We start from the raw sequence: 13,614 nt of genomic DNA, 5'->3' as shown, positions 1-13,614 counted from the left end.
TCTACCCTATCACTTTCTTCTTGTTCCTCACTGTGTATTTCATATTGATTTAATAAATCATATGTTTCAAGTATCCTCATTTGGTTTGTAAACCTTCTTGTTCCTTGACCTCTGGGGTAGTTTGCTTTATAGTGTATTTGGAGGCTACCATTGCACAATGTTGATTTTCCACAAAGCACATGAACAGAGACAGAGACTGCAAAGACTTCTGGTCTTATTTTATTTAGGCACACGCTCTATCTTAAGCATACATAGGCTCTAAATCTCTTCTCATAGCTCATTATTCCCAATCTGCAACAGGCTTAACTTGTCTCTTCAGAACCAAAAACATATCACATTGAGAAAGTTAACTAATCTAAGTATTACAGCTGCAATAACAAGGTTGTAGATTTCTCTTTATTGTCTCTACTAAACATCAGCCAAACCTCAGCAAATAGTTATGATGAAGTAGTGCTACAGACTGTTCTTGAGCCACAAAATGAGAAATAAATGGAAAGGATTAGCTACAAAAAAGAGGTAAGAAATTATCTATTACTGATCACAACCTTTTCTCTTTTAAATTAATGATAATAAATCAAAACAGATGCATATCAAGAAAGAATCACTCCCTATAGCAAGAGAGTTGTTTGTAAATAAAGGGTCCAGTTTGGTGACAATGTTTCAATGAAACTATAACTACAAAATGGATATTTTTGTACAAATTCTTATCATTATAAATAGAGCCAAATTTTCTGCACAATACCATGAAAGAGTAAATGCCAAATGCCACCTCTTGAATGATATTGAAAGTATAGCTTTTTTACAGGATGAAGAATAAGGCTATTAGAAACAATTCAAACTGTAAAAAGTGTCTTGAAATGCCATCTTCCACTTCCGAAAATAAAATATAAAAGACATTCAATATTTATTTAGAGCAAATATGTCTAGAGAGAGGGAGCTCATTTCAGTATTAGTTAAAATTGTTTAACTTCTTTGTAATACAGGTTATGTCAATTATCTAAATTCCGTTTTTTTCCAGTCCCCTGGTTCCCCTCTCTTTCACCTTCCTACCCTACCCCACTCCCTAAGATTTGTTAATGGGTTAGTAACCTTGACATTGTGAGAAAAACATTTCTTATCTGGAATATTTTCATGGTATCATGTAACTAACCACAAGATATATTAAAGATAGATAGGTAACGATGGATAGAAAATAAAGTTTTATATAAAAATCAGCCTTATTATTTCAGTTATATTTCTGTACAAAAATAATTATTTTGTTATATGCATACATATTTTGTGCAAAAATACAACTATAAGTAATGAGGTTAGTTTTCTTATAAAATTTACAAGAAGAGAAATAAACCTTCTTATATATATACAGCTCTAGCTATAAACACATGATTCATATATTTTACAATTATATGCAGTTCATCATTCCTTTATCCACTGAACTATGGCATAAAGGACAGAAGTTGTAGTTACTTATTTCCTGAGCAAGCATACAGTGCTTGCATACACTGCACATCCAGAACTGATATTCAGTGATTGGGCTTCCTGTGGCAATGCATATTGGCAGTCTGCCTTCACCACTGTAAAAAGAAGAGGAAAAATAATTAATTATTCTTTAAAACTTCTAATTAGTCTTAATTTATTTAATACACTTTAAAAAATGAGAAATGAAAAAATTTTCAAGATCAGTTTCAAATAAGATTAACTTTAAATGGTTTAGGCAAAAATTTTTCTTACAATGAAAACATAAAGTATTAATTAATATACTTGTTAAGACTAAATAAAATAGCATATCAATGTAAACTGCTTCAAATTTAGTGCTTTAGTTCTTATACTACACACTATATGTAGAGCAATACAAGCTTCTAATAAGAATACATCTATTAATTACAATTAGCCTACCCTTCCAGAAAGCTGTCCAATTCAGATTTTCTGTTATCTTCTGGAGGATATTTGGTGAAGATTTCTAGAGCAAGGTCTTCGTATTGCTGTTTCTGTTCTGAGCTGAGGGTCTCTAAAGATTCAAGTTTAATAAAAGCTTTTGAACAAGTACCAAAGGCTCTGCTGGCACATGCGCAGAGTGCTAACAGAGAGTAGATCTCAACAGCGGGGATAATGTCTTCATAGTCTCTCAGGTGAAGAGCTAGGAAAAAGAGGATAATTTGGGTTTTGTAAAATGATTCTGACACCATGAACACGCATGGGAACAAATCTATGTTGTGGTGTTTTAGTTTAACCTACACGAACTTTAACAAACTTAAAGCAGACAGTGTCCTGCTTTAAGCCCTCCTACATCATCTCCAAGAATCTGTGAAGCCAGCTAACAGTTCAGGTCCTAAGAAAATAACAGTCAACAAATGCTACACATGGCTGTGCTAACACAGAAATATACACACAGACAAAAACAATTTTGGTGTCAAAACTCCCATCTTTTCTTCCATTTATGTTAGAAATTTCTGTGGCATTCCAGAAAAAGTAAATTAATATTATACCATGCTGGTCAAAATTCTCAAATAATATTGTAGGGTTTTTTGTTTTTAAAAAAAGGCCAAAGTTGTATAAAATTATATGTTGTTTCTTTGAGCAGATTACTGCTTTTATGTTTGTCTTACTGAAATAATAGGACTTTGAGGAAAAGGAAGTGAAAATGAGCCTCTAAGTTGTCAGTTCAGACTATTTATTTTGACAGTTATCACATCTTATTTGCATTTTTCTACACTGGAGATATAGTCTTTCTTTAAAATACACTGAAGAATTCATATCAGATTTGTAACCAATTTGTATCTTTTTCTACTCTAGACCCAGGAATCTTAAAAATACTTTGTTATAGTACATTAAACACTTCACAAAACAAGTTTAAAACAATACATTCAAGAGTTTCACAATCAGATTCCTATAATGGTCCTGGGGTCAAATATTTACAACAAAGGTTAGTGGAAGAATTATATAAAATATAATCATTTAGTTACAGCAAACAATACTCTCTGATTTCACATCGGAAGCATAAAAGGTTCCCAGGTAACCATTACCAAGGCATACATTGTTTCAGATCATTCTATCACTAAAAGAAAAAAAAGAAAAAAATAAAGTATATGGAGAACTTCATCTGATAGGTGAAGCATCTCAAGTTAAAGGTCAAACTTTTTCTTTTATTTAATGTAAGTTTAGAAATAGTACATAAAATGCATAAAATGCCACTATTTTAAACAGTGTATAATTTGTATCACATATTAATCAGTTAAAATTAAAGTTATTTATAAACATAAAAATAATTTTTACATATAACTAATAACCAATTAGAAAAAAATTACAATACCACTGCTAATGACAACAAAAGTAGGAATAAACTGCCAAATAAAAGTTTAGAGTACACGAGAAGAAAACTACTACAAACCTTTAGAGAGAGACACAGATACACAAATGGCTTTTTTAAATTGATGTTTCTAACAAATATTGTATGTTCTCACTCATATATGTTAGCTAAACAAGTTGATCTCGTGAAGAGAATGATGGTGACCAGAAGCTGGGAAGAGTAGTGGGGATGACGAGAGGTTGGCTAATGGGTTCAGAAATACAAATAGGAGAATAGGTTCTAGTGTTTGTTAGCCCAGTGACTATATTTAACAATAATTTTTTGTATATTTCAAAATAGCTAGAAGAGAAGAGTTGGAATGTTTCCAACACAAAAAAAATGATAAATGTTTGAGATGACAGAGATCCTAATTACCCTAATTCGAGCATTACACATTGTATGCATGTTTCAAAATATCACATGTACCCCATAAATATGTACAATTATTATGTATCAATTAAGAAGAAAACAAAAACAAAATTTTAAATGATGTTCCTGGATGAGAAAACTCACTATAAACATATAAATGAACCCAATATTAATATAGTAAATGAATGAAATTCTAATCAAACTCAATGAGACTTCATTGAAACTCTCCTAACCCTCAAAAAGACTGTAAAGTTGATCTGGATGAATAAACATAAATTTTTTTTCTCCAGAAAGAAGAGTAATTATTAAGGAGAGTTTAAATATGAACAATGTAAAAGTAAAGTAACTAAGGGGATAGTATTGGCACAGAAATACATGAATAGAAAATAATAGTCTAGAAAGAGATTAAGAATGCATATAAATTTAGTTTCATGAAGGTAAAATTTCAAATCTATGAGGAAAGAATACATTCTTTATAAAGGGTTTAGGATAACTACGAAGTTATGATAAAATGTAATGTTTAATAACCTTGAAGTGGTAGACTTCCAAAGCATGGCCCCAAAGAGAAAAATATTAATTAAAAGGTTGACAGATATGACTCTATCAAAAACACTATAAATATCATCATCACAGCTACCACTTATTGAGGGCTCATAATATCCAGGTACTGTAATAAATAAATTTTCTTTTCATGAACTTCTCAATCATTAAAATAACTCTATGAGCAAGACACTATTATACCCACCTTATCCAAGGAGAAAGCAAAGTTTAGAAAGGTTAAGTAATTATAACTGCTAGGGAGAAACCAATATACATGAAAGAGGATTACTATACATAGTCTCGAAGTAGCTCTTATAAAAATACAAAAATAAAAATCATCCCTATATAACTCCAGAAACATTCAAATAAAATAATTTATCTGAAAATACTTTTTTAAAGGCCACGCTGTTAGCATAGGATTAGGGTGTAAAGCCATTTGGTGATGATCTGAGCAGCAGACAGATGATGGACAGAGGAAGAATGAGGTACACTGTGACAGTACTTGCACTGCTGTCATAGCCAAGCTGAAAGGGCAGTACTGGTTTAGTCATACCAATGTATTTATTTGGTTTGTGACATAATTCTCATAATAATGTTCTTTGGAATTAAGATATCTAAACTCGAGAATACTATTATTGTTAAGAAGAAATTGGAATCCTGCTACTGCATGTAAATAACCTTCTATAAGTTATAGTATATAAATACCATGGAATATTAAGTAGCTATTAAAAATGATTACATAGATCTACATTAACAATGAGAAAAGATAATCACAACATACTGCTGAGGAGAAAAAGCAAGCTCCAGCATGAAGAGGCATCTAAAAGGAAGTTTACTTAAATGTTAGCAGTATAGTAATAATCTGAGTTACATGATTATTTTATAAATTACAATTTAATAAATTTATTCATAAACTATATTTTATATATTTATATACATATTAATTTATAATTATAAATTATTTTATACAGTATAATAAAGTAATTATCTCTGTGTTATATGATTGTTTTATAAATTAGATTATTTTAGCATTTACTTTGTATTTTCTGTTTTGGTTGAAATTATTTGTTAAGTACCATTTTTGAAAAACACAAGATAAATACTATAGAAGTGTATATGTAAAATATGAAAATAGTTTACAACATATTGTTTTTAAAAAGTATCCCAAAGTATGCCCTATATACTTACAATATTATAAAAAATAAAATTATTTTAAAAAAGATATATATAGACCCACATACATATATATCTTTTTTAAAATAAAAGGATATAGACCTAACTATTAAGTGTTTAACTTTGAATATAGATAGACATATGAATGCTATAACATTCTGTTTATCTCAAATATCTGACATTTCTGTGAACTATATGTAGTGTTTTATGTATATTAAAAAAAGAACTTTAAAAAGTGAAATGCAAAAAACAAATCATATATAACATAATCTCAAATACATGAAAATAAGCCCATAGGAAAAAATATTACTGAAATTAATATAAAGGCAAATTGAAAAAGCTGGCCCTTCGTATTCCATTCACAATTTTTTGACTTACTATATACATTAGGTGAACTGCCTACCTGTCTTCAAGGCAGTGTCAACATATCCCTCATAGAGTTGCCTTTGTGTAAGTATAAAGAAGTGGTAGGCCTCTGCCCCTCTCCATGCATTATCTGTGAAACGACTGGTTGTAGACAGAACTTCCTCTTCCAGCAAACCAGCCAAAACAGAAGTGGCCTACAAGTAAAGCCAACCCACATTTTCCATCAGAACAAACACACAGGGTGTCAACTCCCATAGAACAAAGGTCATGACAGGGAAAATAACTTCTGAAATTTTTAGACATTAAAATATCTAAATGAGCAGATTTTTACCATTACAAAACTATCATTACAGACTTAATTTTTACTTTCTTTAAGAGCTAGTTCAACCTCTACAGAAAGCAGTGTGGCGATTCCCAAAAGAACTAAAAATTGACCTTCCATACAATCCAGCAATCCCCCTCCTGGGAATATAACTGGAATAATATAAATTGTTCTATGAAATAGACACCTGCACACACGTTTATAGCTGCACTATTCACAATAGCAAAAATATGGAACCAACCCTACTCCCCATCAAAAGTGAATTGGATAAAGAAAATGTGGTACATATACATGATGGAGGATTATGCAGCCATAAAGAACAAAATCATGGACTTTACAGAAAATTGGAGTTAGAGACAATCATATTCGGTGATCTATCACAGAAAAAAATAACTGAATATCACATGTTCTAACTCATAAGCGGGACCTGAACATTAATCACATTAGTATGAGGGAGGGATTGGCAGTTGCTAGGCACTGCTGGCGGCTATGAAGGGCACATAACAACACAAGGGGTACCTGGTCCCAAACCAGGGGAAGTGAGGGCCAGTTGGAGGCCCAAACATCACTTGCATGCGGCCTACTTGTGTAGTTAATCCTTACTTGTATCCATATCTCTATGAGATAATTTTTTTTTTTTAAATGAGAGCAAGAGAGAGTCTCTTGCTCTGTTGCAGGCTGAAGTGCATTGGCACTATCATAGCTCAATGCAGTGTTGAACTTCTGGGCTCACGTGATCCTCCTGCCTCCGCCTCGGAGTAGCTATGACTACAGGTGCATACCACCATGCCCAGCCCACACCTAATGTTTTATTATAATTCATATTTTGTTAAACTAATATAATCAAATTTTAAAATACAGTTGATTAAACGTTATGTTAATAAGAGATTCATTTACAGGTTAAAATAATATACATATTCTAGGAAAGTTTTTTAAACTCACTGACTGGAAAGGAGGAGTTACCAGATAATTAAAAATTTTTTAGCAAAAATAAGAAGGCAAAGACTACAGGTAAGTATTGTAGAAAATTAATTTTCACTATTTCTAAGTTTGAACACGAATTCTAAATCAGTCATTCCTTTTCTTCATATAATTTAAAGAAACAAAAGCAGATTTGCAAATTAAATGATTTGTCCATTAAGAAAAATGTGGTAGTTTTTGTTTTTTCTGAAACACTTCAAATGATTTAAAGTTATTTAACGTCCTACTTTACCTCTGAACTCTTTCCTTGAGCACTTCTCCACTTTTTCATTTGTTCATGATGTTGCTCTATAAGTAAAGCTGACAGTACATAGAGCTTCTTAACACGTAGAGGTTTGGTTCTTTTCTTTGCCTCTTCATCAGCAATCTTTAAACATTTAAAAAATTGGGGAAAGATACTTCTCAGTCTATATTTGTACAAATATAATCATCTCAAAAATTAAATGATTTTCTACAAAAGGAGGAAAATAAGTAGGACAGAATATAAATACAACATATTTATGATAAATATTTTAAAACTCATTTTCTTTCCTTAGTATTTAGTTCTTTCCTCAGTATTAATCCTTTAGAGTTAAAACTCATATCAATCTTAGAAAATAACAGGTGCTGTTAAATAACTAAACCAGAATGAAGAAACTGTTAATGAAACTATTAGAATTTTCCATAACAAAGGGATTTTTAAAATAATGTTCCGGCAACCTTCTGGGGTCCCCTTCTACTTTTCTGTTCTCTCAAAAAATCCTGCTTTCTCACTTTCCGAAAAAAATAAAAATAATGTTCCAAGTACACAAAGATATAATGGTGCTGACATAATGCACTCTTCAGAAGTTAAAATTTATTTATATGATTCTCAGGAAAATTTTTCAATTTTAATTAAATTAAATGGGGAAATAATAGAATGTAAGATGTGCGTACATTAACTGTACTAGTTACCATCCCTCCAAACAGATGTAAAGTGTAATATTTAAAACTTGTACATTTAAAATTACTCAAAACTCTATCACCACAAAATTTAATTTCCAGTTGTAGGAATTTGTACTTTGTGGTCCTAGCAATTTCTTAGACTCTTTGCTAACTTCAGTATTAAATATACAATTATTTAGGAATCAATAAGCTGCTAATATTAATAAGTAGCCTTGTTAGTAAAAAGCAATAACCACTAAAATAGTGCATACAGTAGTAATAAAACCAGAAAAGTTTTGCTTTAATATTTGTTATCAAAGAAAATAAAAAATATGTTCTTTAGTATATAAAAAAATTTGTAAATAGAACAAACTAAATACTCACCAAGATTATTATATTACCTTAAACATCAGTTTAGCAGCATCAAAAAAGTAACTGGCTTTCCGATAGAGTTCTATGGCATCAAAAATCTTATTCTTTTCCAGTAAATGAGATGCAAATCTAGCTAACAGAGATCCAATTTCCTTCATATTATGATTTTTAGCCAGTTTAACAGCTTTGTTCCACTAGGAAAAAAATTATCTCACTCAGTCACACATTTATGTCATAAGATACACAAATAAACCCTTAAGTTTATAATAAATAATATCACTTTAAAATTAAAAACTGTCATGTTCTTAAAAATCAGAGCAATATCACTTCTATAAGCTAAATGTGTCAAAATGATTAAATGATCTAAGACTCTTTCTGCTTAAATGCATCTAAAATTGAAAGTTTCAAAGTTTATAATTATGTTAATCTTATAATTCAATTTTTGTACAAACTGAGCAAAAAAAGATATACTTGTTTATTTTTATAGTAAAACAAAGTATATAATTTCACTTAAAATATCCTATCAGAATTAATATTTAAAGATTATTTTTATAAAGCAAATGGGGCTTTATAAAATAATTTAAGGAAAATATTAAAAGAATGCCTTGATAGTCAACAGTTTCTGTAATACTTCTGTGCCTCTATTTTAGTTAAATTTCAGCTTTAAAAAAATCAAATGTATGTTTTCTATAAAAGGAAAGGAAAACAGATTTGCCAAAATAAATATGAAGTAACTCAATTCCTTCCTCAAGTAATGACTGACCATTAGCTGGTCCTTCTTTGGAAACAAAATCCAACCCTAATAAAATGCAGAAAATTATGAAATTACTTCCAGACAAAAACTTGCTATTCTAATAGCACTGGGTTTGTTCATGCTCCCACATTGAGTTAGTTATGAGTGGGTCACCACCCATTGTAGCAATTCAAGAGGTAAGTGCAAACTACCACTTTCTCAGCCCTCAGTCAAGAGAATACCTGGCTTGTTCCTTTCACAAAATTCACGTCCAGCTCTCCAACTCTTACACTGGCCTTAATTTTTAAAGGATAACTAGGGTGACTTTAATTCTGCTTTCTGCTTTGACTTAAAAAAATCCTAAGACAACAAGCTGCACAGACAGTAAGTTTTAGTTCTTTACTTGGTTGAGATGTACACAGGTATCTACAGCTGCCTTTGGTTGATTACATTTCAAAAATGCAATTACTGCTTGTTCACACATTCCAACTCCCACAAACATCTGTGCTATTTCCTATAAAAACAAAATAATTTTATCAGATTTCACAGACCAAGGAAATAACATTTTAATTTAACAAAACACAATAGGGGCCAATCAGTATTACATTTACTGGTAGTTACAGTGATTTTTCTTCTAACATTCATAGGTGCAGAGGCTACAAATTATGATGGATGCTAAGGCATCACTCTATAAAATCAAAGTTTTTAACCAGAATCACTGGTTCAGGCTGTGGATCTAACTTTTAACCACGCCTTGAAGACACTGCACTTCTTTCTTCTCTCAGCCCAGTAGAGCTAGTATACAGAAATGTCAAGCTCCAAAACAATTCCCATACCAGCAAGTGAGACCAAAAAAAAAAAATCTTTACAGCAATTGGTGGTATTCTCAATGCTAATCATTAACTACAGGCTTAAGGGGAAACTTCACATTCACAGAGCTCTCAAATACTTCTGTAAAGAAATGCCCTAGAGAAGTCTGCCATTCTCAGTTCAGGAAGCTAGACCCAAAACAGATCCCTTGGAGGGTGGTGGCAGGGAGAGTGAACCACCACTACAACAAATCTTATCTGTTCAGTTGTATTTTCCATTTTCAGAAGATCATTATTATTATTATTATTTTTTTTTTTAGTTGGAGTCTCACTCCATCGCCCAGGCTAGAGTGCAGTGGCACACTCATGGCCACCCCAGCATCGACCTGCTGGGCTCCAATGATCCTTCCACCTCAGCCTTCCAAGAAGCCAGAACTACAGCCACACGCTACCACACCTGGCTAATTTTTTATTTATTGTAGAGACGAGGTCTTGCCAAGTTACCCAGGCTCATCTCGAACCCACGGGCTCAGGCAATCCACTCATTTCGGCCTCCCAAAGTGCTGGAATTACAGGCTGAGCCACCAAACCTAGTCAGATCATTTTTTTGTTTTTAGAATATCTGATTAGCCAAAGTTTTTCACTCCCCAAACCCATCTACAATATTTTTTTAAATATATATTTTATATCCAATTGTCTTTTTAAAAATAATGTTTATATTTTTTATCATAAATTAACATATTCTAATGGTTAAAAATTACAGAACATGAAAAAATAAAGTTACTCATAATCTTATCATTCATAAGAAACCTCTCTCAATAGTATGGTGTAATTTCTTAACATCTTTGTCCTTTGAATATATACATATGTGTGTGTTTGTGTATGCACTGTGATCATACTATACATAATTTTGTATCCTGCATTTCCCACTTCAACATTATATGTATCTTCCCATATTATTTAAAAAATTATTCCATAACTTGATGTAAAATGTATAGTACTACCTAAAATTGGTACTATTTTAGTTAGAATTATTAGTATTTACTCAGTAACATTACTATTTTTAATACAGAAAAATGTTTTTCGTTTTTCAGACACACCTAATAGATGACACTAATATAGGATATACTGTTCCCCATACCCAGGGTTCTAAGTAACTTGTTTCTTTTCTACACAAGAAAACACATAGGACTGAAAGTAAGGGTGAGTGAAAATCCCATTATTACATAGATAACTACTCTAATTTGCAATACAGAAAACTGAATTATCAGAATTCTATAATTATGTACTAATGAGAATATTTTTGAGGCAGGACTCATAACTGATATATGTCCACACTGCAGTTGAGAGCTGATAACTCTACAGGTATTGTATAGCTCACTGACGTACATATTAGATAAACAAAATACAAACTCATTTATAGTATTTAGCAATTAATTAAAAGAGACTTAAAAAGAATATTCAAATTAAAGAGAATTATTTTAGTTTTTCTTTTTAAACATTAGTCTATTGTTAATATAACACAATAAAAGTTGAGCTATCTTTTAAAACTTAAGTTATAGACAATTTCAAATAATTTAAGATTATTTTGAAGCAAATTCCTGACAACACATCATTTCATCTATAAATATTTCATGTATTCAGGAACTTTTAAAAGCAAGTTTATAAAACTGAACAGACTATACAAGACTGTATCATGGTAAAGTAGTAGCAATATGATCGATTTTCCTCTCCATTTTCAAACATTCTATAATATTGACATACTGTTTTCAATTAAAATAAAAGCATCATTCCATGTCTAAGAAACTGTAAAATTATAAGTTGTTTTTTAACTTTTGTTATTGCAGAGGATATTTCCTGAATATAACATACAATTTTATAAAGTAACCTAACAACCCCAAAAACTAAAATTTGCATTACCTACCGGAAGTAACTTGTGGTTTTCTGGAAGTGAATTGACAAGATTCTCTAATCCCTCATAATCTTCTAACATATAATAACATTCAGCTAATCGTTCCTGGTTCCGACTTTGTACATAATATTGTACAGCATTCGACCTACAGAAAGAAAGAAAAAAATTTTAAACTAATATGACTCTCCTGATAAATAAGCACTTTCATCAAAAATGTTTCTTCATTAGAATTACCAATACCAATACTCTGTTCATCATCTTTGGTTACAGAATAACTCTGAAGCATACAAATGGGGGGGAAAAATCTAAAGCATATTCTAGTTATAATATTCTTAAGAAATATTGTCTTAATCTGATGTATCGCTGACATAAACAAAGCATATTTGATCAAAATGAAAAGAATAAAAGCCAGTAATTTCTGAAAATAATATATAATAGACTTTTTTTTCACTTTGGTCAGAAGTGAATCCTATAACATCTAAGAACTGTACACTGTAGTCTCAAATCACGGAGAGCTGCCTGGAACTAAGTGCGAGTTTTGTGTTTGTAAACTCCAAAGTTTTACAGTGCTCAAATCACAACTTCAAGGTTCACTGGCTTTCCAACTTTATCTGGTCTTCATTTCCCCAACATTATTATTTCCTTAAGAAGTACTCAGGCAGCTACTAAGTGCTGCATGAAGGCATGAGATACTCCAGATAAGTTACATACCACATTTGTCGATCAGCAAAGTAGTCTCCAACGGCATTGTTGGCTTGTTCAAGGAGACTGTCGTCTGCATCACCAGATCCAGTTTTCAGGAGGTGAAGTACTCTAAACCAATCCCCCAATTTCACTCGTAGGCCAATAGCGAGATCTCTACAAACAATGGCATTTATTCATTCATCTATTTGATAAATACTTACCAAGTGCCTACTATGTGCTAGTTACAGTGCTAGGTACTGAGAAATACACAGCATGAGTAGACAGAGGAGGTAACTCCCCAAAACATTTTAGAAACTTAGCCTAACCAGGTAAGAGGTAATGAAGATGACCTAGATGCTATGGTTTGAGTAAGTGTCTCCCACAAAGTTCATGCTGAAACTTAATCTCCATTGTGATGGTGCCTCCAAGAAGTGGGGCCTTTTGGGAAGTGATTAAGTCCACTCTTGTGAACTGCTTAATGCCCTTACATAAAAGACTTCAGAGAGTTTTCTATTTTTTGCTCTTCTGCTTTACCCCACGTGAGGGCATGGAGTTCAAGATGCCATCCATCTTGAAAGCAGAAACAGAGTCCTCTTCAGACACCAAACCTATTAACGCCTTTAATCATGAATTTTCTAGCCTCCAGAACTGTGAGAAATACATTTCTATTCTTTATAAATTACCCAATCTCAGATATGTTGTTATAGTATACCAAATGGACCAAGATACCAGAATAGGAAAAAGAAAACAATTTCCTGCCTTTATTTTCCTGAACTTCCAATTTATTTATCAAAATAAAGATTTAAATAATAATCACTTCTCTTTAGTAATTTCTTAGACATTATTAAGTTTATTTCAAAACATATAGCATAAATGCATGTTTGGTTTTCTATTTCTGTTCAGAGATTATGTTGTATTAGTGACTTCCTGGAAGTATAAGTAACATTAATGAAAATTAGATATAATGTTGATAGTTGAAATGGTTCAGTGGCAAAGATTCTGCACTCTTACATCTGCAGCAAGGGATCCATTCCCAGTGACGATACCAGTCACTAAAGACATAGTAAATTCTTTAACTCAAGAGAATAAACTTTTATGAAGTTCAGA

General features: G+C 31.6%; 1 protein-coding gene across 2 annotated transcripts in view; it reads right to left on the bottom strand.

Annotated features, from left to right (window-relative positions):
- Nucleotides 1–203: 203 nt before the first annotated feature.
- Nucleotides 204–13,614, bottom strand: part of WDR35 (WD repeat domain 35) — a 75,700-nt gene continuing 62,289 nt past the window's right edge. For both annotated transcript variants that reach the window (XM_021706284.1, XM_021706283.1), the window contains 8 exons: nucleotides 12,535–12,681; nucleotides 11,836–11,968; nucleotides 9,506–9,616; nucleotides 8,399–8,563; nucleotides 7,327–7,461; nucleotides 5,829–5,985; nucleotides 1,894–2,134; nucleotides 204–1,571 (listed from right to left, as the gene is read on the bottom strand). In XM_021706284.1, coding sequence (XP_021561959.1) covers nucleotides 1,400–1,571; nucleotides 1,894–2,134; nucleotides 5,829–5,985; nucleotides 7,327–7,461; nucleotides 8,399–8,563; nucleotides 9,506–9,616; nucleotides 11,836–11,968; nucleotides 12,535–12,681 — 1,261 coding nt within the window. In that variant the 3' untranslated portion in view covers nucleotides 204–1,399. The remainder of the gene's footprint in view (nucleotides 1,572–1,893; nucleotides 2,135–5,828; nucleotides 5,986–7,326; nucleotides 7,462–8,398; nucleotides 8,564–9,505; nucleotides 9,617–11,835; nucleotides 11,969–12,534; nucleotides 12,682–13,614) is intronic.

The sequence above is a fragment of the Carlito syrichta genome, unplaced genomic scaffold, assembly GCF_000164805.1.
Source record: "Carlito syrichta isolate Samal-C Ts95f unplaced genomic scaffold, Tarsius_syrichta-2.0.1 Scaffold315402, whole genome shotgun sequence".
NCBI classification, from domain to species: domain Eukaryota; kingdom Metazoa; phylum Chordata; class Mammalia; order Primates; family Tarsiidae; genus Carlito; species Carlito syrichta.
Note: the sequence above shows the minus strand (reverse complement) of the source record. Positions and strands in the feature narration are given on the sequence as shown.